The sequence below is a fragment of the Camelina sativa genome, chromosome 11 (assembly GCF_000633955.1).
Source record: "Camelina sativa cultivar DH55 chromosome 11, Cs, whole genome shotgun sequence".
Classification (NCBI taxonomy): domain Eukaryota; kingdom Viridiplantae; phylum Streptophyta; class Magnoliopsida; order Brassicales; family Brassicaceae; genus Camelina; species Camelina sativa.
The window spans coordinates 4,838,925-4,858,316 of NC_025695.1; the positions used below are offsets into that span (position 1 = coordinate 4,838,925).

At 34.4% G+C, this 19,392-nt stretch overlaps 2 protein-coding genes, 1 long non-coding RNA gene and 1 pseudogene across 4 annotated transcripts in view; 1 reads left to right on the forward strand and 3 right to left on the reverse strand.

Moving 5' to 3' along the window:
* Positions 1 to 1,669, forward strand: part of LOC104721669 — a 7,839-nt gene extending 6,170 nt beyond the window's left edge. The window contains exons 25-27 of the long non-coding RNA XR_757067.2: positions 562 to 652; positions 729 to 976; positions 1,060 to 1,669. This is a non-coding gene — a long non-coding RNA (uncharacterized LOC104721669). The remainder of the gene's footprint in view (positions 1 to 561; positions 653 to 728; positions 977 to 1,059) is intronic.
* Positions 1,993 to 5,717, reverse strand: LOC104727637 (glutamate receptor 2.4). Its single transcript, XM_010446728.1, has 5 exons — positions 5,456 to 5,717; positions 3,334 to 4,649; positions 2,921 to 3,242; positions 2,436 to 2,842; positions 1,993 to 2,361 (listed from the first exon to the last, which is right to left on the reverse strand). The coding sequence occupies exons 1-5, from the start codon at positions 5,715 to 5,717 to the stop codon at positions 1,993 to 1,995; spliced, it is 2,676 nt and encodes an 891-aa protein (XP_010445030.1).
* On the reverse strand, positions 8,600 to 10,244 carry LOC104727638 (annotated as a pseudogene).
* On the reverse strand, positions 12,654 to 14,309 carry LOC104721671 (indole glucosinolate O-methyltransferase 4-like). Of its 2 annotated transcripts, none has more exons than XM_010439708.2 (4): positions 13,840 to 14,309; positions 13,378 to 13,691; positions 13,202 to 13,266; positions 12,654 to 13,112 (listed from the first exon to the last, which is right to left on the reverse strand). In XM_010439708.2, the coding sequence occupies exons 1-4, from the start codon at positions 14,307 to 14,309 to the stop codon at positions 12,813 to 12,815; spliced, it is 1,149 nt and encodes a 382-aa protein (XP_010438010.1). In that variant the 3' UTR covers positions 12,654 to 12,812. The 2 variants fall into 2 exon arrangements, with proteins under 2 accessions (XP_010438010.1, XP_010438011.1); XM_010439709.2 differs by having other exon boundaries at positions 13,023 to 13,132.

A 19,392-nucleotide genomic window follows, 5' to 3' on the forward strand; every position in this document is an offset into this window, starting at 1 on the left:
ATTATTTCTTTATCTCTTGTCTCTAGTTAACTTTGGTATGCATGTTTTTTGGTTGCATCAGCTGCAAAGATTATCAAATATGTCTAGACTAGCTTGTCATAATGTCACAACAATGGTTCCCTGCAGCAATATTGAGGGGTAATCTCTTGTCTCGAGTTAACTTTGGTCTGCATTTATTTTTTTGTTGTATCAGCCTCAAGGATTGTCCTATTTGCTCAGGACTACCAGAGAAAGGCATCTGGGATCACAACAACAAGTGGCAATATGGATGAGGTAAGTTTTCCAGTCATGAGACATGCTTATTATATATGTCTGGTTAATTTTTAATCTTTTGTCTCTAGGTAACTTTGATATGCATGTTTTTTTTGTTGCATCAGCCTCAAGATTGTCAGATTTTCTCTAGACTACCAGAGAAAGGCATCAGTGGAGTTGATGACTTGCTAAAGCGCAAGACCATTTATGGTTTCTGGCATGAATTTTTTTTTATTTTTCCTGTGTTGCTTAGGTTTTCCCTTCTTAATTTCTCATGGTGTGTTGTTTTTTCTTTGTTTTTCATCACAGAGATGCTTGCCGTGATCTCACTTTGATGGTTGCTGCAGTAACGTCTTTAGCGTTTGGGATCATAAACAGAGGTTTCTGATTGTTGTCACAGGTAACTTTTAACTTACTTTGAGAAATTTTTGATGATGAATCTTATTGTTGTTCTGATGTTTTCTTCTCATCTGCAGCTGCTGTCAGTGACCACATACAGTCTCTTTAAACTTGAATAATGAAAAGAGAAAACATACATCTAGTCTCTAAAAAGGTCTCAGAAGTGAGGAGCTGAGAAAAAGGATTGAAGATGGCAACTTGTCCGAGGATGTAGATGATGAGAGTCGTGCTACTCGAGCTTTGTAAACCAGACGCAGAATCCTCGTCAGATTGTTCTTATTTTGCGGGTTTTCTCACGCCTTCGAGCTTTAATAATGATGCGCTGGTGAGTGCAAACTTCGATTGCAGAGATGATTTGACTGAACTCTTTTGTTTGTATGACTTGTGGTGTTTAATCTGATGTTGCAGTATCTTCCAAAAGGGTTTGTGATGAGATGGTTCTGAAGAATGAATATGGTAGAACATGGAATTTAGTTTTGAGACACCATAAGTTAAAACAACACTGTAGTTATCTCACGAGGCTGGAGAAGTTTCTGTTAAGTAAACGGGTTAAAAGCTAGAGATTTTCAGGTTTAAACTGGTTAGAACCGGGGCAAAACCTGTTCTCTGTTTGTGCCCTGCAGAAACAAACCGTGACACAAGGGTAGTAGAGTGTTCAGAAGGTACCGATGTAGATTCCCTCTCCACAGATCCTGGCAGCGGAGAAGAGAGTAGCAAAACCGAGGAAAGTGAAGTTAAGAAGAACAATGAAGATAAGGGCAGGTACAACATCATTGTTAAGGAAGATAGTGAAGAGAGAGCTTCCAAGACAAAATTAGCTTAAGGGATTGTTCGAATATAGAGAAATGGAAGTACTGCTCAAATTCAGGAGCTTCATCTTTATCAACGCAAAACCGATTTGTGACAACTATAACACCATACTCTTTTAGCAGGAATAAAATGGAACAGAAACGTTGTCTAGTATGTTTTTATATGCCAACATTTTGTCTGTAATACGTAACATCCGGCCAGTTTCTTATCGCATGACTTAAAAAGTAAAAAAATTATCTTAGTTTGCAGGAGAAAGAGTTTTAGCTTCTGGTCAAAGGTCATTGTTCCTGAGGGAACATTTTCATGGAAATCTATGGATTCAAACTTCTGAGTTCCATTAATTTGTTACGACAACAACAGGGAAAAGATACACATGTTGAAGCCACGTTGGAATATGGTGGTTGGCACTTGGAAAAGGTTAGGAGCTATTTTAATGCATGTGTTTAAAGAATTGGCACTAGAATCAGTGAGCTTTGATGATACAAGGTGACTCTGGCTATATGAAGACAAAGAAAAAAGTTCACAAATTTTTTAGTTTCTGGGAGCAGGGTTCTCCTGCCTTTCCTTGAACCTTTCCCACATACTATTCATTCGTTCTCGACGGGGTATTGCTCTATTATTCAAAATAACCCGATTCTGATACAAGAAACAGATCACAGATATCAACAAGGCACTGATGCAGACAATGGCTGCAGCAACAAATAAAATCCAGAAACTATCGAGGCTGAGCTGGCGGAAGGAGACTGTTGGGTTTGGGTCAGGATTGGTCATTGGATCAGGACAAGTTTTGTCTATGTTCTTGAACCAGGCATTTTCAAGTTGAGTTGCTTTGTTAGACTCTGCCACTTTCAAAATGGCCCTTGATACATCGGCTACTAGAGGTGATCCGATTGGGAAGACCTACAAAATCGGAAATAGTTATTAGCATCATTACAAGGATGGTTTCCAAGCCATAGAGAAGTGATGGAACTTACAAAGCCAAACCCGTCAACATCAAACGGTACCTCCACCATTTTATATTTCTTACAATACTGTCCAAGAAAAACTCTCACGTAAGGCACTTCCATGAAGGCTGCTGAAACACCACCCTTTGATGGTCCATTGTTTAGAAGTTCTTCACATTTCTCTGGAGAGGTAAATGGCACGAGTCTAGACTCAGGGAAACCCGATTCTCTCAGCTTTCCTAAGACGAATGAATCCCTCTGATATCCCACAGGTCCTCCTTTTGCAAGCAAGTTCTTGATGCTCGTTTCAGTTGGATTCAGCTGTTGTGATGTGAGAAGCGATGACAAACTGGCGGTGTAACTCTGAGTCAGCACAAGAACAATGAAGTACCAGGTGATAACCACAACCCTTGCTGTAGAACTCATTACTCTTTCTCCTGTAAAAACATACTTTTGAGTGTAAATTTAAACAGACTCGTCGCCTACAGTGAGTAGAGGAGAGGGAGGGAACATACTAGGTGCAAAAACCATGATAGAGAAGGCAAACCAGAACATAGTGCTGATCTGGTACTGGACAGACTGGACAGGTCCAGTGAAGTCTGTGTTCACCCTTCGTTCAAGAAACCACACAACAAAACCAACAACAAAAAAGGAACCAAGGGTCATCCCCCAAAGCCCCCGTGTCAAAGGCTTAAAGAAGATCAAACTGCTTCTTTCTACCTCGTCTTTTAAAGGGACGACCATCCCCACGCCCGATGTTGTGTATGGCAAAGTGAAATCAACATAGGAAGATCTATTTGCCAATATCGTCGTATCACCCACCACAGCATCATATACCTGCCTCATAGACAAGGAAGGTATTGTTTCAGAGCAATAATTGAGTTATGATCAGAAGAGAATGAAGAATGAGGAATGGTTTCAGGCTCACCCCGAGATACACTTGGTACAACAAGTCGTTGAAGTTACCGTTAGTTTTTCCATCATCATCTCCAAAAGGAATGAATCTGTGGGAGACATCATACGGCATCGCTTGAATTACAGCCTCAAAGAAGTCAATGCAAAACCCTGTTACTGTGGTTTCATGGGTTGTAGGATCTTTTGTAACTTTCACAAACTGAGGGAAAGTACCAACGGGAACACCAATTTGCAGCTTTTTTCCGTTTGTTGGGATCTCCCATCCCCTTGGAACAGCTAAGGTAATCCCAGGCCAGACGATCGGGTTAAGATGATTCTTCCAACTGGAGAAACTACGTGTAGTTCCCGAACTGGGATTCAAATCTTTTACCAGTCCTTGATCCTGCGTCCAGAATCCTACCACCATTCCTCCACCGTCGATTACATTGACAATCTCAAACACTGATACATGTAGTTCTCCATCAGTGAAATGGTAGTCACCAGCAAGTCCTTTGAACTGAATCCGGGAGAGCGAGCGTATAAGCTTTGGACCATATTCTGAGACACTAAGTGCTTCCAGGTCAGATATGTTTCTTCCATCCATTTTGCTGAAAGTCAAGTTAGTTGTTCCTGCATCTTCAACAGCCATTGCCAATGCGGTGGTTGCATCATAAGCTCTCAATCCGTAGATGTTCAACTCTGAAACCGGAAGTGCCTTTGCCAACCTTGATCTAAACGTTTTAAGCTCTTCAGATATCGGAAAGTGAGTCCTTATGCCTATTACCCCTTGCATTGCTTCAATATCGGTTTGGTTCATCAAAACTAGATGATCTATAACCCCATTAGTGAGGATCCATGCATACCCTTGTTTCATGAGACCAGTTTCCTTGGCTTTTACAAAAAATCTTGAAGCGAGGAACCGATTCATATGAACCACAAACACCCTGGTTGGTTTGGTCATCAGTTTGAGAAGGTCCGCAGAGATTTCATCATCCGTTGCATTGGGAGATATCACCGTCCTGTATGGTATACGGATGTTTATCGCTTGTAATGCATCGGTAAGACCAGGCATTATACCTTCTCCAAACGCATTGTCCTCATATACAGGCACAACCTCTCTCCAACCAAACACCTTTATGATCTCGCTTATGGCTTGCACTTGAGATGAGTCGTCGTAAGTAGAGCGAAAGAAGTATGGACTACGGCCAGATTCAAGGAAAGGGCTCGTTGCAGAAAACGATATAATCGGCACCTGAGATTTTTGGCCAACCTCGATCACAAAAGAAGCTTGCATTGTAGTTCTTGGCCCCAGAATTGCTTTCACTTCCTTGTTCTTTATAAGATCAAGAGCTGCAGAAACATAAAAAATGTGGTGTTATATGAGGATGAGGAAACTTGAAAAGAGGATGCCAAATGGAAGGTAGTGATGACTAAATGTCTATACCTGTGTGGAGCTGATGCCTTGTACACAATACCACGGTTACGTTTAAAATTATGTAAACAGTGTAAATTATGCATATGGTTACAAACATAGCATAAATGAAGTAAATTTTAGAGTGTAGAAACTAAAAGCTACAAGAATATGTGTGGTATTGACCCGCCAAAAAGAGATTCCAGTTCCACAATACGGATGCCAAAACGTGATTTCACGTAAACACGGTATTCAACGGTTTTGACAAAAAAAAAACGCAATTTTGCGGTTTTCGACAACAAAAATGTGATTATGCAGATTTAAATGGAAAATGTGATTATGCCGTTTTGATGAAAACATAGATTGTGCATGTTGGAGAGAACGTGATTAAAAGGAACAATATCGTATGCCGCATCCGAAATGAAAAAAACGAACAACCCTATTCTCACATTCTCAAATTTAGCCTTCCAGCAATGAACATGTTACATGTGTAGATATGTGATGTGCATAATGATAGAGAGCTAGGACTCAATTGTTTCAAAAACAATATTAGCAGTTGCATGAACGAGAAAACAAAATGCAGAAGGAAAAATCACATTTCTGAACTATAAACCCTTTTTAGATTTTATAATAGTAATTACATGGAAACGCAAAATACAAACAAACGAAATATTTTGCTTTTACTTGCGTTTCACGTTTACCTATAGAAACAATCAAACCATTCAAGAGTATCGAGATAACATACCAGCTGCTGCAGCGCCAACAACATCGTCCCTCGAGTCGGCAAAGTTAAGAAGAAGCCTAGTCCGAGATTCTGGACGAGTAGAGTAAAAGTCTGAGAGAGACATGTTAATGGCGAGCAAGCTCAAGTTGGAGGAAGTTGTCCCAACATCAGTCACAACCCCAACATTAATCACTTGGATTGTCGTATTCTGTCCCTTTACCAATTCCACGGGGAAGATAAAAACGAGAAACACTAAGACGAGGTCGTTGAGATGTCTCTTCATTTTCTTTGTTTTTGGTTTTGGTTAAGTGCCGTTGAAATAATAAAACAGTGACTGTTTATGTTTATATGCACATCTTGGAAATATTTTAAACTCATATTTAGGAATGGATAAGACTTTTTCAAGGGTGTTTTATCCGAAGAAGTTTTTTTTGTTTAGTTAAGAAGTAAATTACTAATTATTAAGAATCCAATTATTAACGCCCTTTCTGCTAATGACGTAATTACGTATTAGAATAGTTACATTTACGTACATAAGAAATTTTCCTCTTTTTGTTTGTTTAACTGAAGATACAAATCTTTAAAACATCAACATCTTGTCAAAATTAAAACTAGCATACAATAAAGATCTTATCCAGTTAAATTGAATAATATGGTTGAAATTTTAACTAAAAAGGTTTTATAATTTGTGTGAACTTATTGTAAAAATAAAAAATTGTATTGTATATTTTAATTTGATAAGGACATTGTGTTGGACCTCGCAACACACTCATGCTATTTACATCATCAGTAGACGTTGTAACTCACATGTAACACTTAACATATAACTCAGATCCAAATATGTATCTTAACATGCTAATTCAGATATGTCTTCGAATGTTTTGAATGGAAATGTGTATCTTCACATTATTCTGTTCTAACTAATAAAGAAGACATAGTTTACTTCTTTTTTGGTTGTAATTTGTAAATGTCATGAAATAACCCTGTTTCTGATCCAAATAATACATCGAGATGGAAAGGTAATTTACTTATACAACAAACATTTTTAAAGTATATGAAAAACAAGACGAATGTAGTGTAGACATGTATAGCCGAGGTCACTGCCGTAAGTCGTAACCACGTAGTATTAATCCGACATACTTTATATAGTTGAATGACTTAGTTTGCAAGGATGAAACAGTCCACACACGAAACATTCGTCGATGAAACAGTCAATTAACAAAAAGAAAGAATTAATTAGTCAGACATATCGTTGCCCCCGGGGAAAAAAAAAAGATTCGATGACTTTAGAAAATAATCATTGGTTACAACTTATAACTTGTTTAACAAAATCCCATTTATAATAAAACGGGAGTACACAACATTGTTTTTGTAAACTATATAATTTTAATAAGTTGGTTATAATAACAAATAGGTTATACATTAATTGGTTACAAGTTAAATAGTGGATTCAAGAGAATATTTCAAATTGATAAATTAATTGGTTACAAGATAAATAGTGGTGCAACCGAAATTTATTTTCGGAAGATTTTATTGCTAGAACACGTTATTTCCAAAAATCTTAAAAGAAGATATTCCAAATTTATTTTCGGTAGATTCGGCAGATTTTATTAGTAACCCACATTGTTAACCAACTTATTAAAGAGAATAAAAATTTATTGTTAAGCATAAAAAAGGAATAAAATCTTGGCAATTTCTCACACTTAATCGTAATTTCCGAAATATTATTCTGCAATTGAATATAAAATCTTAATGAGAATCTTCCAAACTTTCAATATAAATCATGCAAATCTCCTTTCACTAAAATACATAAAACGGAAGTACACAACTTTTTTAGTAGACTATATAAATTTTATAAGTTGGTTACAAAATAGGTTATAGATTAAATATAGGTTGATTAAAAAAAAGGTTATAGATTAATTGGTCAATTTGGGCTATATGAATACACTTAAGAATATCTGAAAGAATCCTCTTAAAAAAATATTCTAATAATTTATACAATTTCCAAAATAAAATATTTAGCATTCCATGTATTGTTACAAAATATATACTGTTAGGCATAAAAAGGAATAAAATTTTGAGAATTTATCAAACTTAATCGTGATTTCCGAGATATTATTATGTAGTTGAAAATAAAATCTTACCAAAGCACACGTCATATTAAAAAACTTTTCACCAAACATGTTCAAAAATTAAAATAAAGACAAACAACAAACATAATAATTTCTCATACATAAAATTACAAAATTAACAATATAAATTTACAAAATAGGTGCTTTTTCAAGCCATCATATTTAGCATATGATTTTATTACATAATGTTTTATCAAAAAAAACTATTAAAAACAATCATATAAATTATATTTTATTCTAAAATTATAATATAAATAAAATGAATTTCAATCCGTGCTCTAGCACGGATCCTAATCTAGAATTTTTAGTATAGCGCAAGTTGCAAAAATAGGTCAAATTAAGCCAAGGTAAGGGCAAAAAGACAAATAAAGACTAACAGAAAAAATATTTTGGTGCAAGTTGCCCAATATATGGCATGATTTTTTGAAAAAAGAATAAATTTTCGTGTTGTGAAGAAATCTCGAGAATACAACAAATCAATAAACATACGATGATGGGTGGTTTAATTAGGTAAATCGTAGGTTTTGGTTTATGGATAACTTTGTGAAGGATTCCAGATTTCTACTGGTTATTGGTATTATCCCTCATTAACATCTCGTTTTGTGATAATAAAAAAAAACAACATTTAATTTCGTCTAGCGCCAGGAAAAGCTTACCGGAGATGGGAACCGGATGGAATGAGTCGGTGATAACAACATCTTTGCCGCCAAAGATGGCGCTGAGACCTCAATCAAATCTTTGGACTGGGATCAATCAATATACATTGTCACTGAGAGAATCTCTCACTCAGTTAATATTCCGCAATTAGTTAGCCATTAGCCACATTTATACATAAAAATTTGTCATCGGTGTGGTTCCGATTTTTTTTTTAATTTCTGTTGGAGACGAACCATTAATTCCTATATCGAAGTTATATTTGATTAGGCAAGATAACGTAAACTCACTCCAATTATTAATTGGGAGCATCAAGTACTACAATGTCCCAACTACTGTATTACACTAACATGATCAGAATTATTACATTTTTTTGACACTAAGCGACAACACAATCTTGAAAGAAAAAACAAACACCAATATCACCCACAAAACTTTATTACAAACATTTTTTTATTATTAAAAAACCATCAAGTAAAAACTTTTTTTAGTTCATGATCTCCTCCCACCGAAATCAATTTTTTTTTTTTTTTTTGGTAAACTCTGAATCTCATTGTGGAATTCGATAACAGAATACGTATAAGCAAGACCAGTTTTTTTTTTTTTTTTTTTCTTTTTTGTTAAAAAAAAAATGAGAAGAGGCTAAAGCTTAAAATTGAGAAGATGACCTCATTTCACCACCCGAACATTGTGTTAACATTAACATGTCCACACCGAAGACAATGTTAGAGAAATTGTCGTCGTCACTCTTTGGTTCTGATGGTGCAACCGTGTCAACTATTATCACTTTCCCCTTTGCCGGCAGACTCTTCCAACAATTTCTTAGTATCTGTACATAATCTTTGTCGCTCCAGTCACGTAATATCCTCTACAAACATTTTATCCATATCTTAATTAGTTTGTAAATATATATAGTTTATTCATTAACCTTTTTCATTCAAATGAAGTATATATAACTTACTCTCAAGAAGATTGCATCTCCTTTTGGAACTTCTATAAACATATCTCCGGATACATGCTCCACTCCTGTAACAGATTTTAGTAGGACTAAATAAAATTAGGTCAATACAAAAAAAAGGTTATGGAAAACACTATTCAGTTTTCTACTTGTCGATCAAATGACATGTACCTGGATAATCAGGAGCAGTGGCTATAACTGCAGCTAAATCGAAATTGATGCCCTTTAATTTCAGGGTACTTGCTAGTGACAAGACTTAGTATGGTGCCAAGTCCTCCTCCAATATCAACTAAAGTCTTTTCATCTTTGAATCCTTTGTAAACTTGTAAAAACTTCTTGGTAATCATGGTAGAAGATTCTGACATTGCATGGTTAAACATACCAGCGAATTGTTCGTCCAACTCAATGTATTCGTAGAGTCCCATGCCATGGGCAGAACTGAATGCATCTTTTCCTACTTGTATCACATCCTTCAGATGTGTCCTGTAACAAATCTTCAATTTTTCATCAAAGGTACGTGTATGGGGTACTTTTAAACCGCATATTGGTCTTATACAATTGATGCCATCAACTAGTATAATTAATTTGGTTGATTTGCAAATAAATGAGGTACGTACCAAGTTTTGAAAAAGACTTCGCTCTGGAGCAACATGAACTGGGTCATGAGCGAACCCGAGTCGTCACCGCGGTTTAAGAAAAACTTGCAAACGGGTTCGGCTGCATATACCCTTTGGGTCATTCGGGTTCTATCGTCAACTACACGACATTTGAAGATCGAGTGGCTGACAAGTAACCGTAACATCCGGTCTAGCAAGATTGGCGCCTCTGGGTTGATGAGCCTGGTAGGGAGAGCAAAAGCTCGGAAGAGGAGAGCCATTCGTCTTTGCCTACGGCAGCGACCGTGTCAAAGACGCCAAGCTCCAAGGCAGCTTTGAAAACCATGGGAAAAAGCCAACGAGTTGGTGATCCTGAACGCTTGCAAGCTCATCAATTCTTCGTCAACTTGTTCTTTGGTTAGACCTGGTTTAGGGTAAATGTTTAAGGGCTCTTGAAGATGGCTCGTCATTGTTGTTGTGGATTGGAAAAATCAAGAAGGCAGAGATGGGAAGGAAGATATGATGGCTTCAACAATTAGACTTAGAGCGCCATTTTATAGTGAGATAACCAAGTGTAAAATCAGTGAAATTAATCCTTCAACCATCCCTAACCAAATAAACGTTTAAAAAGTTTGTAAAAGAGTTTGGAGTAATATTGTGGTCGGTTGTGGTAGGATAAACATCCCACGCCACGTCGGTAATACGACACACAACGCTTATGATATTATTATTTAATTAAGACGGAGAAATACGACACACTATAACCATGCTTTATGATATATTATTTAATCTATAAAGTTGTTAACCAAAAAAATTATATATATTTAACTAAGACAGACAAATTACACCACGTTTTCACCATTTCTACTATTTGATTTTCATCATTTTCTGAAGAAAAAAGGATAAATAGGCCAAATGACCCATAAGTGGAAAGAAAGGCCCATAAAAATGAACCAAATAAACCTTACCTCTTTGTATCAATTTGCTGCTCTCCCTAGCTTAGAAAATAGAAACCCTAGACGTTATGCGGGTAAAAAAGAAAAGAAACCCTAGAGTCTAGACGTCGACCTGAGAAGATAAGGTCATAAGAGTATGTGATTGTGACGACGAACAGACTCTACATTTGAATAAAAAAGGTTGACGAAACCCACAACCTTTAACTAGCAGAGCTCCAGACAATGAATCGCAAACTAGAAGAAGATTCATTGCAGGAACTCAACTACTTAATTGTGGCTCTCTACTCAATTTTCTAACAATGTCATTTTGACAGTTGACACACAGGAGATGAGAACACAAATAAGCATTAATGTGAAATTGAAGACAGTTTTGTAGCCTCTGTTTTAGTTTAGATGAAATTTGTTCGAGATGTATTTTTTTTTTACAAAGTTCTTTTGTTTACAAAGTTCTATTGTTAGGGCGGACTAATGTTTTTTTCCCATAAAACTAGTGGATTTTCCCAGGTATATTATTTATAGATTTGCTTACTATTTTGATTTGAAAAGGATAGTATCATGAAATTGTTTTGTGATTTGTAGATCCAAAAGCAACATCATCTGATCTCTTTAATATAAGATAGTTTGCTTTGTTTTAAAATTTAAAACTATTTATTCATATGACTAAAAATATTCAATTTGACGACATGTTATTATAAATTTTACAATTTTATATTATATATACAACATGCTATCATTTAGATAATGCATAACCATTTATGTTATATACTTTGAACATAATTGTTTCTGCATAATAGTGTCCTAAAAAAACTTTTTGATCTTTCAGCAATATATTAATTTGTTAAAATCGTTTCTTGAATTCAATGTTTTAGCAAGTATTCTGAGTTTTATCACAGTGGTTATGTGTGTAATTTCTTTGTAAAGTCTTTTGGAATCTGTATATCCTAATATATTAATTGGGAAAATATATTAATTGGGAAGTACAAATATGAAACTAACCTTAAAATGTGTAAAAAATTACATACAATTGTCATTAGAAAAACTTAATTAAGATTAATTAATTAAATAAATATAATTAATTAAAAAACGAAAATTGGGACAAATAAAATAAAATAAATTGTAGAAAAGTAAAAAAAAAATCTATTAGAATCAAAACTAATTTGTACTTAAAAAAAAATTAACAGCTAAGATTTTAAAAATCTAATCGAAAAAACTCTATATAACTACAAATTTTATCAAAAAACTTTTTAAGCATGGATTAAATTTATTTATTAAAAATCAAATATAATAAAATTATAACAGTTCTGTGGGTTAGATTTTAAAAATTAATAAATAAAAAATAAAAGATATAGATATAGTATCTTATTTATTTTAAAAAAATTATATTTTTCTTTTAGCCATTGTTTTTTAGGAAAATAAACTAAGTTGAGATTTGAATTTATTTAATGCTTGAAAGTGCTTATTACAGACAAGTAACGAAAGCCACAGAAAAAAGACAATGAATGTTGTTTTTTAAGAAGTTTTTCAGAACTTTCACTAGCTATATTTAGTTGATATTTTTACATGTTTGTTATATATTTTTACTTACTTCACAACTATAACAAGGATTGCGATTAATTGACAAAGGTTTAAACAATTTTATTCGTTACATGCAAATATTTTATTGAGAGGTTTTCAATAAACATTTTTAAAATACAAAATTTTTAATATAAACAAACTGAATTTTTAATCACAAACATTCATAAATAACATAATAACAAAATAAATTATTAAAAAATTTCTTAAAAAAAGTTCAGCCCGAAATTTTCCGCGGGTTAATATTAATTAAGTTAGAGGTTCTAGATTTTTTTTTTTTTTACCGTGAAACACTCCCAAATATTAATTTAGCATAGAGACAATGTCCCAACTGTAAAATGATCAACACAATCTTGAAAGAAGAACAAACAACCAATAGCACAAATCTTCATTACAAACAATTTAAATATATTATAAAAAAACCATTGAAGATAAACGTTTATTTTAATTATAATCTCCTCACACGAAATCAAGTATTGCTTATTATTGTTTTCGTTGTAAACTCTGAATCTATTTGTGGAATTCGATAACAGAAAATGTGTAAGCGAGAGCAGCTATTTCACATTTCTGAAAACCCGAAGCAGAGGCTAAAGCTTCAAACTGAGAAAACGACCTCTCTTTACCACCCGAGCATTGTGTTAACATCAACATGTCCATGCCAAAGACTATGTTAGAGAAAAAGTCGTCACTCTTTGGTTCCGTTGGTGTAACCATGTCAACGATTACCACTTTTCCTTTTTCCGGAAGACTCTTCCAACAGTTTCTTAGTATCTTTACACTATCTTCGTCGTTCCAGGCATGTAATATCCACTGCCAGCAATTCATCCAACCTAGTTTGTAAATGAACTGTTTAAATCATAAAAGTATTAGCCTTTTTCATTTAAATGCAGTATACTTACTTTCATGAAGATTGCATCCCCTTTTGGAACTTCTATAAACATATCTCCGGATACATGTTCCACTCCTATAACAAATTTTTAGTAGTAGGATTTTAATAAACTGAAAAAGTATTTTTGATTTTTCTTGGAAAACACTTCAATTTTCAACATGTCAGACTAATGATCTACTGTTGTACCTGGATACAAAGGAGCAGTGGCCAAAACCCCTGCTAAATCGAAATTGATACCCTTAATTTGAGGATACTTGCAAGTGACAAGATTTAGTGTGGTGCCAAGTCCTCCTCCAATATCAACTAAAGTATTTACATCTTTAAATCCATTGTAAACTTCTAAAATCTTCTTCATGATCATGCTAGAAGTTTCTGACATTGCCTGGTTATACATACCAGCGAATTGTTCGTCCAACCCAATGTATTCGAAGAGTTTCTTCATGCCATGGGCAGAGCTGAATGCATCTTTTTCTTCTTGAATCATATCCTTTAGATGTGTCCTGTAACAAATCTTCAGTTGTTCACTGAAAGGACGTGTATAGATAGTACTTTTTTGCATATTGGTTTAATAAGAAGGTTATAAGCCGGTTTGTTATAACTAAGGATCAACTACTAATTTGGCTGATTTGCAAATAATGAGGTACGTACCAAGTTTTGAAAAAGACTTGGCTTTGGAGCAACATGAACAAGGACATGAGAGAACCCGAGTTATCACCACGATTTAAGAAAAACGTGCAAACTGGTTCAGCTGCATATACGCTTTGGGTCTTTCGGATTCGATCGTTTTCTCCGGTTTCAACTATACGACACTTCAATATCGAGTGGCTGGTGAGTAACCGTAACATCCGGTCCAGCAACATTGGCGCCTCTGGGTTTGTGGGCTTGGTAGGGAGAGCAATAGCTATCTCGGAAGGCGAGAGCCATACGTCGTCGTCAACGGCAACAATTGTGTCGAGAACGCCAAGCTCCAAGGCAACTTTGAAAACCATGGGAAAAGCCAATGAGTTCGTGATCATCAACGCTTGCAAGCCCATCATTTCTTCGTCAACTTGTTCTTGTTCTTTGGTTTGACCCGGTTTAGGGTAAGTGGTTAAGGGCTCTTGATGATGGTTTGCCATTGCTGTTGTTGGTTGGAAATAAAATTGAAGAAGGCAGAGGTGGGAAGATAGGATGGTTTCAACAGTTAGACTTAGTGCGCCATTTTATAGGGAGATATCTCAAAACCAAGTGTACCGACTTTTTGATTTGGTGACCCTGACCCATGCATGACTACAGATTTTTGCCTAATATCTTTATTTTGAAGATAAAAATATAACTAACCCTGTGTCTAAAATTGTTTATGCTGAAAAATGTCTAAATTTTGCTTGCATCGATTAATATATAAATATGTCAAATTTTCATATATATATATATATATATATATATAAGGAAATAATGTAATTCATAAAGATCTTGACGAGGGATACATTGTGAACCGCCATCATAAAATATTAAAATGAAATCTCTAGATGAGCAAGGGTTTAGCCGAGCAAGGAGCAACCCACGTGATAATCTATGAAAGACGTAGTTCCCAGTGGAGGCTATCTTATATTAATAGCAAACCTAATTGCATAAAACAGTTCGGTATTAAGCTTCTTGGTTGGTTTGGGTGATATTAGGCAAACGAAGAAGTGACACCAGAGACAGAGAGGCAGATATAACTAATATATCAATGAGCTAAAGGATGATACTTTAATTAATGACACAAGATTTTTGTGTGATTTAACGCTTTCTTTTTACGTGATTTATTCTTTAATTCATATCTCCCCCTGGGGTAACCATTGTTCGTTGTTTATAATTTTTTGTTCATGAAGGAATCAGTGGCAAAATAGAAAGTAATGAGTCAACTAAACGGTGTTTAGGTACAGAGTTGCGACTGAAACAACAAAAAAATCTTTGATTTCTCCTTTTGTTATTCTTTATCTTTCATGTAATCCTGTCGTGCGACTTTAATAATTGGAATTTAGAGTCGTTAGGATTATTAGCGACGTCATTACATACCTTGTTTTGAAGCTGCGACAGTCGCCGGTAGCCCGGTACAAGCTATCGGCGAACTTTACGAAGAAGATGATATCAAAGATTAATTTTATTCTAAAAACTAATTTTTATTGAGAACTTTATTAATTTACAACTATTTCTAAAAATAACATAACTTTAGGTTTTTCCTCTAAAGTTGGCATGCATGTTAAATTATTCCAAATCTAGCATTTATGAATATTAAGTATTTAAATTAGAAAACAAAAATTCATTTTTAAAAAAGGAAAAAAATAATCAAACTGACGATTCTTGTTAAAGTTTTTTTTTTTAATTCTGAATTTATTATTGATTGCAAATTATGAGATCTTGTTAGAGTTTATTAAACTATAAATTCAATTAACTTGTTCAGTATTCTTACATATGAGCATCCAGCTAAATAGCTAGTTATAAAGAGTCCGTCGAAAATTCCATTTGCATCAATCAAAGCGCAGTATTTAATTGTAACGTTAGCCCCTCGCACATGCACCCAACTACTTTGTTTAGTAACATTTACAAGGTTGGGCTTAATATAGTTAGTAGTTAGGTATCATCTATCAGTGATTCATTTTGTCACTAAATTTTTGGGCACACAATGTTGTTGGTACAGTTGTAATAACATAAGCTATGTAACAACCTGCATAAATCGATTTAAAAAAAATTATTATAAGTAAAATTATTATTATAGTATTAATATCTGTTTGTGTCAAACATAAATACATAATATGTAATTAAAGTTTTTTATTTATTTATTTATTCAAAACTGTATTTTTCGTGTAAAAAATATGTTTCACCCGTGAAATCTTTGAATGTATAAGAGGTTTTATCGTTGAGAAAATATTGATAGAATGTTACTATTTATTGCAACATGTCTTTTGTGCGTAAAATCAAATTCATATCTTCTTTTTTTGTGCAAAGGTCTCATTTCATTCAATCATTCGGATAAGAGCTTAGAGAGCTTAGAGTTTTTGCCAATACAAGACCAAAATTAAGAAGGTTACAACCATAAGCATAAAAAGGTAAAAAATATAGATTCGACAATATTTCCAAGAGATATCAGAGACAAGGGCGGTGAACCATCAAATCACAAACGATTCCAAGGGAAGTCGAAGCCACATTCACGAACAAGGCGTGAACATGGGGAATTGTCCTTATCAATAGACATTGGGACGATGAAAAGGGTTCCATGGCCAAGAGGCTCAATGGAAAGGTTTGCTCATTAGCAATGAGGAGGGTGGATTCAGATTTAAGGTTGGGTAGGGTTCGCTTGGAGATGTTACGGTAACAACCATTCCTTAGAGATGGGATCATAATGCTGTAACTCATCAAGCTTTGGGTTGTGGGAATAATCTTCCGGCTTTTGATGATTTGCTTTTGATATGGCTCGGGAAGCAAGGGAGATGGTAGGAGAAGGTTGAGGAAGGTACGCTAATCTCCTCGCCATTGGTAGGAGATCATAATGTCGTTCTTCCTCAAGCTTTGGGATCTCAAACAGAAGATGCAACAAGGCAATTGGCAGGACTCAGGGATCAGATGAAACGGAGAGGAGGAAAGGTTGGAGAAGTTTCGGTAACCACCGCTCCTTAGAGACAAGATCATAATGCCGGTCTTCTTCAAGCATTGATAAGCATGAGTAGTACCCTTAGGTGATTCTAATGGCAAGGTTTTCAAATAAAGATTGTACCCCCATAGCAACATTGATTGATTATGTTCCAAATGCAGTCTTCGAACAAATGGTTCCATGTATCGACACAAAAGTATGTTACGGGAGAACAATGAAATATTTAGAACGAACCTGGACTTTTGAAGAATAAGATTTGGATCACAGGGCCTCGATGAGAAAATAAATGGGCCGAAGCCCATTTGGTGAAATGGAGGGTCCAGTCGAGGGCCACCAAGGGACGTTAGGGTTGCGCCGCCGCCGTTCATTCTCGAAGTCATCACCAGAGCAAAACCCGGTTTGAGCCATTCTGACGGTAGGACTCCCGAGAGCTTATAGCTGAATCTTGAGAGATCAGGCTGGAATCGAGGGGGAGGTGTGGGGGTCAATATCTGCAGTGAGATCCGGAGAGGGAGGTCTTCAATAGGAGACAAAGAAGACCCAACATCTTTAGATCTGGGGGAATCAGAGAGACTCGCCTCAGATTTGAGCGTTGAAGCGCCGCTGGACAAAGAGGATTTCTCTAGGTTTAGATGCGACAGAGATGGGGCTATCAGCGGTTCAGGTGGAAGGGGATTCGCCGGGAAAGTCCTCTCAAATTTATCAGAGAAGTTATGGTCGTCGTTGATAAGAGGTTTACCGGGGAGAAGTTGAGAAGATTTAGTAAGTGACCAAATCGACATTAAAAGAGAAATCTTTAAGAAACACGAGATAAAAGGGAGACAAGAGTCCTGACGCCGGCAAGCAAAAGCTTTGCCAGCACCGGAGATGGAGGCTAAGCGGAGGTCCTCGATAGTTGGGGCACAGAGCTTTTTTGGAGTTTTTTGCTGTTTTTTTTTGTTTTTGAAGTTAGGATAAATAAAAGTTTTCTTCAAATTCATATCTTCTTATGTTTTATTTTGTAATCACAACAATTTTGCATATTCCTTATTTAACCATAACAACATATACTAAATTACTCGGTAGTTTAATTATTTAATTTTATTATATTTTAGTAACAATTAGATTTTAAACTAAATTTTCTGAAGATAATATAATTTATTGATTTAAGTTTTTTGATTAGGCTATTTCAATATTTTGAGTTATTCGGTTTGTTAATATTTTCTATAAATGACCGATTATTACCAAAAAACCATTATGAAAAATTAATGAAATTCCAAAATCAACGTATTCGTGTAAGAATACATTTCACCCATGAAATATGTGAACGTAGTAAAAAAAATATTTATAAAATGTTACAATTTATGGCAAGATATAATTTTGTGTGTTTTAAAAATCAAATTTATATTTATAGTTTATCGAGTAACTTAACAATTTTGCATAATCTAATAGTCACTCATTTTAAATATATTATGATTTTTTTTGGGTAATAAGTTTATTTATAATGAAATGGTCATTGTCTCATTCCTTTTTTTATAGCACATAGTGAATATACAATTAGAACCCATATTCATATTTGGTTATCAATATTTCCATTTTTTAATGAATAATGACACTAAATGTTGAGAATAATTAATTTACATACTTAGATATATATAAATCATCACATATCATGATATCCCCTAATTTGTTGTCATTTTTATATTTATTTATGAGTATATATAAATCTATATTTATTGGGAATTAAGTTTCTTTTAAGAAGTTAGAGATAATTCATGGGTAATATACTTATTTCTATAATCAATTATAATAATTATTGAAGCTTGTTATTTAAATTATTATGGTAATAATACAAACATAAAAATAACATTTTGTTTTTATATGATTATGTTAATAAGTTATATGTTCTTTATTTTTATTAACTTTATATTAACTGATATGTTTTTATAGTCATTTTAGAATATTTTACTTCTATTGATTTTAAGAAATCAATATAACTTTGACTTGTATATTTGTAAGTAAATTTTACTGAAGTTTTGCATTAAAATAGTATGTAATTATTTAATTAGTTTTAATATGTGATATTTAAATTTATGTGAGAAATAATGACATATCTAATTATTATTCAGTTAATTGTTTTTTAAATATAGTGGCATGTTAATGTAATTAAGTAGAAAATTTAAAGATATTTTGCTAAAAGGTGCACAAAACTCTATGGTGGCGACACATCAGCTGTTTCAAAAGTGTGTTTCCCTATTAATATATAAGGATTTTTTTTGGCTCAGCATCAACTTTTCATTCACCAAATCAAAGTTACAACCAAATCAAAGACACATTACATTCACCTCCATAGACTTGGATCAAAACAAATGCAATGGTTGATCAAGTACAACCCTGGAACACTAGGCGGATCCAACGCTACCCAATCGAGAACCATTGCATTTTTTAACCACCATGAGATAGATAACACTCCACGACTCGGAGTGAAATCATCTCTTAAACCACCTAAATTGACCCAATGATACGAAAACAAATACTAACACAGAGGAGGCCTAAGCTACTACTGAAAAAAGCTCAAAATCCAGCTATGAGATCCTCATGATCGACGT

What these genes read in the sequence shown, in the direction of transcription:
- LOC104727637 (XM_010446728.1), bottom strand. Translation starts at nt 5,717, where the DNA reads ATGAAGAGACATCTCAACGACCTCGTCTTAGTGTTTCTCGTTTTTATC. An exon ending in TGTTGGCGCTGCAGCAGCTG is followed by an intron (nt 4,650 to 5,455) that starts GTATGTTATCTC and finishes ATGTTTCTGCAG; the next exon opens with CTCTTGATCTTATAAAGAAC. An exon ending in TATCATGGTTTTTGCACCTA is followed by an intron (nt 2,843 to 2,920) that starts GTATGTTCCCTC and finishes ATGTTTTTACAG; the next exon opens with GAGAAAGAGTAATGAGTTCT.
- LOC104721671 (XM_010439708.2), bottom strand. Translation starts at nt 14,309, where the DNA reads ATGGCAAACCATCATCAAGAGCCCTTAACCACTTACCCTAAACCGGGT. An exon ending in CAAGTCTTTTTCAAAACTTG is followed by an intron (nt 13,692 to 13,839) that starts GTACGTACCTCA and finishes GATTTGTTACAG; the next exon opens with GACACATCTAAAGGATATGA. An exon ending in CACTGCTCCTTTGTATCCAG is followed by an intron (nt 13,267 to 13,377) that starts GTACAACAGTAG and finishes AATTTGTTATAG; the next exon opens with GAGTGGAACATGTATCCGGA.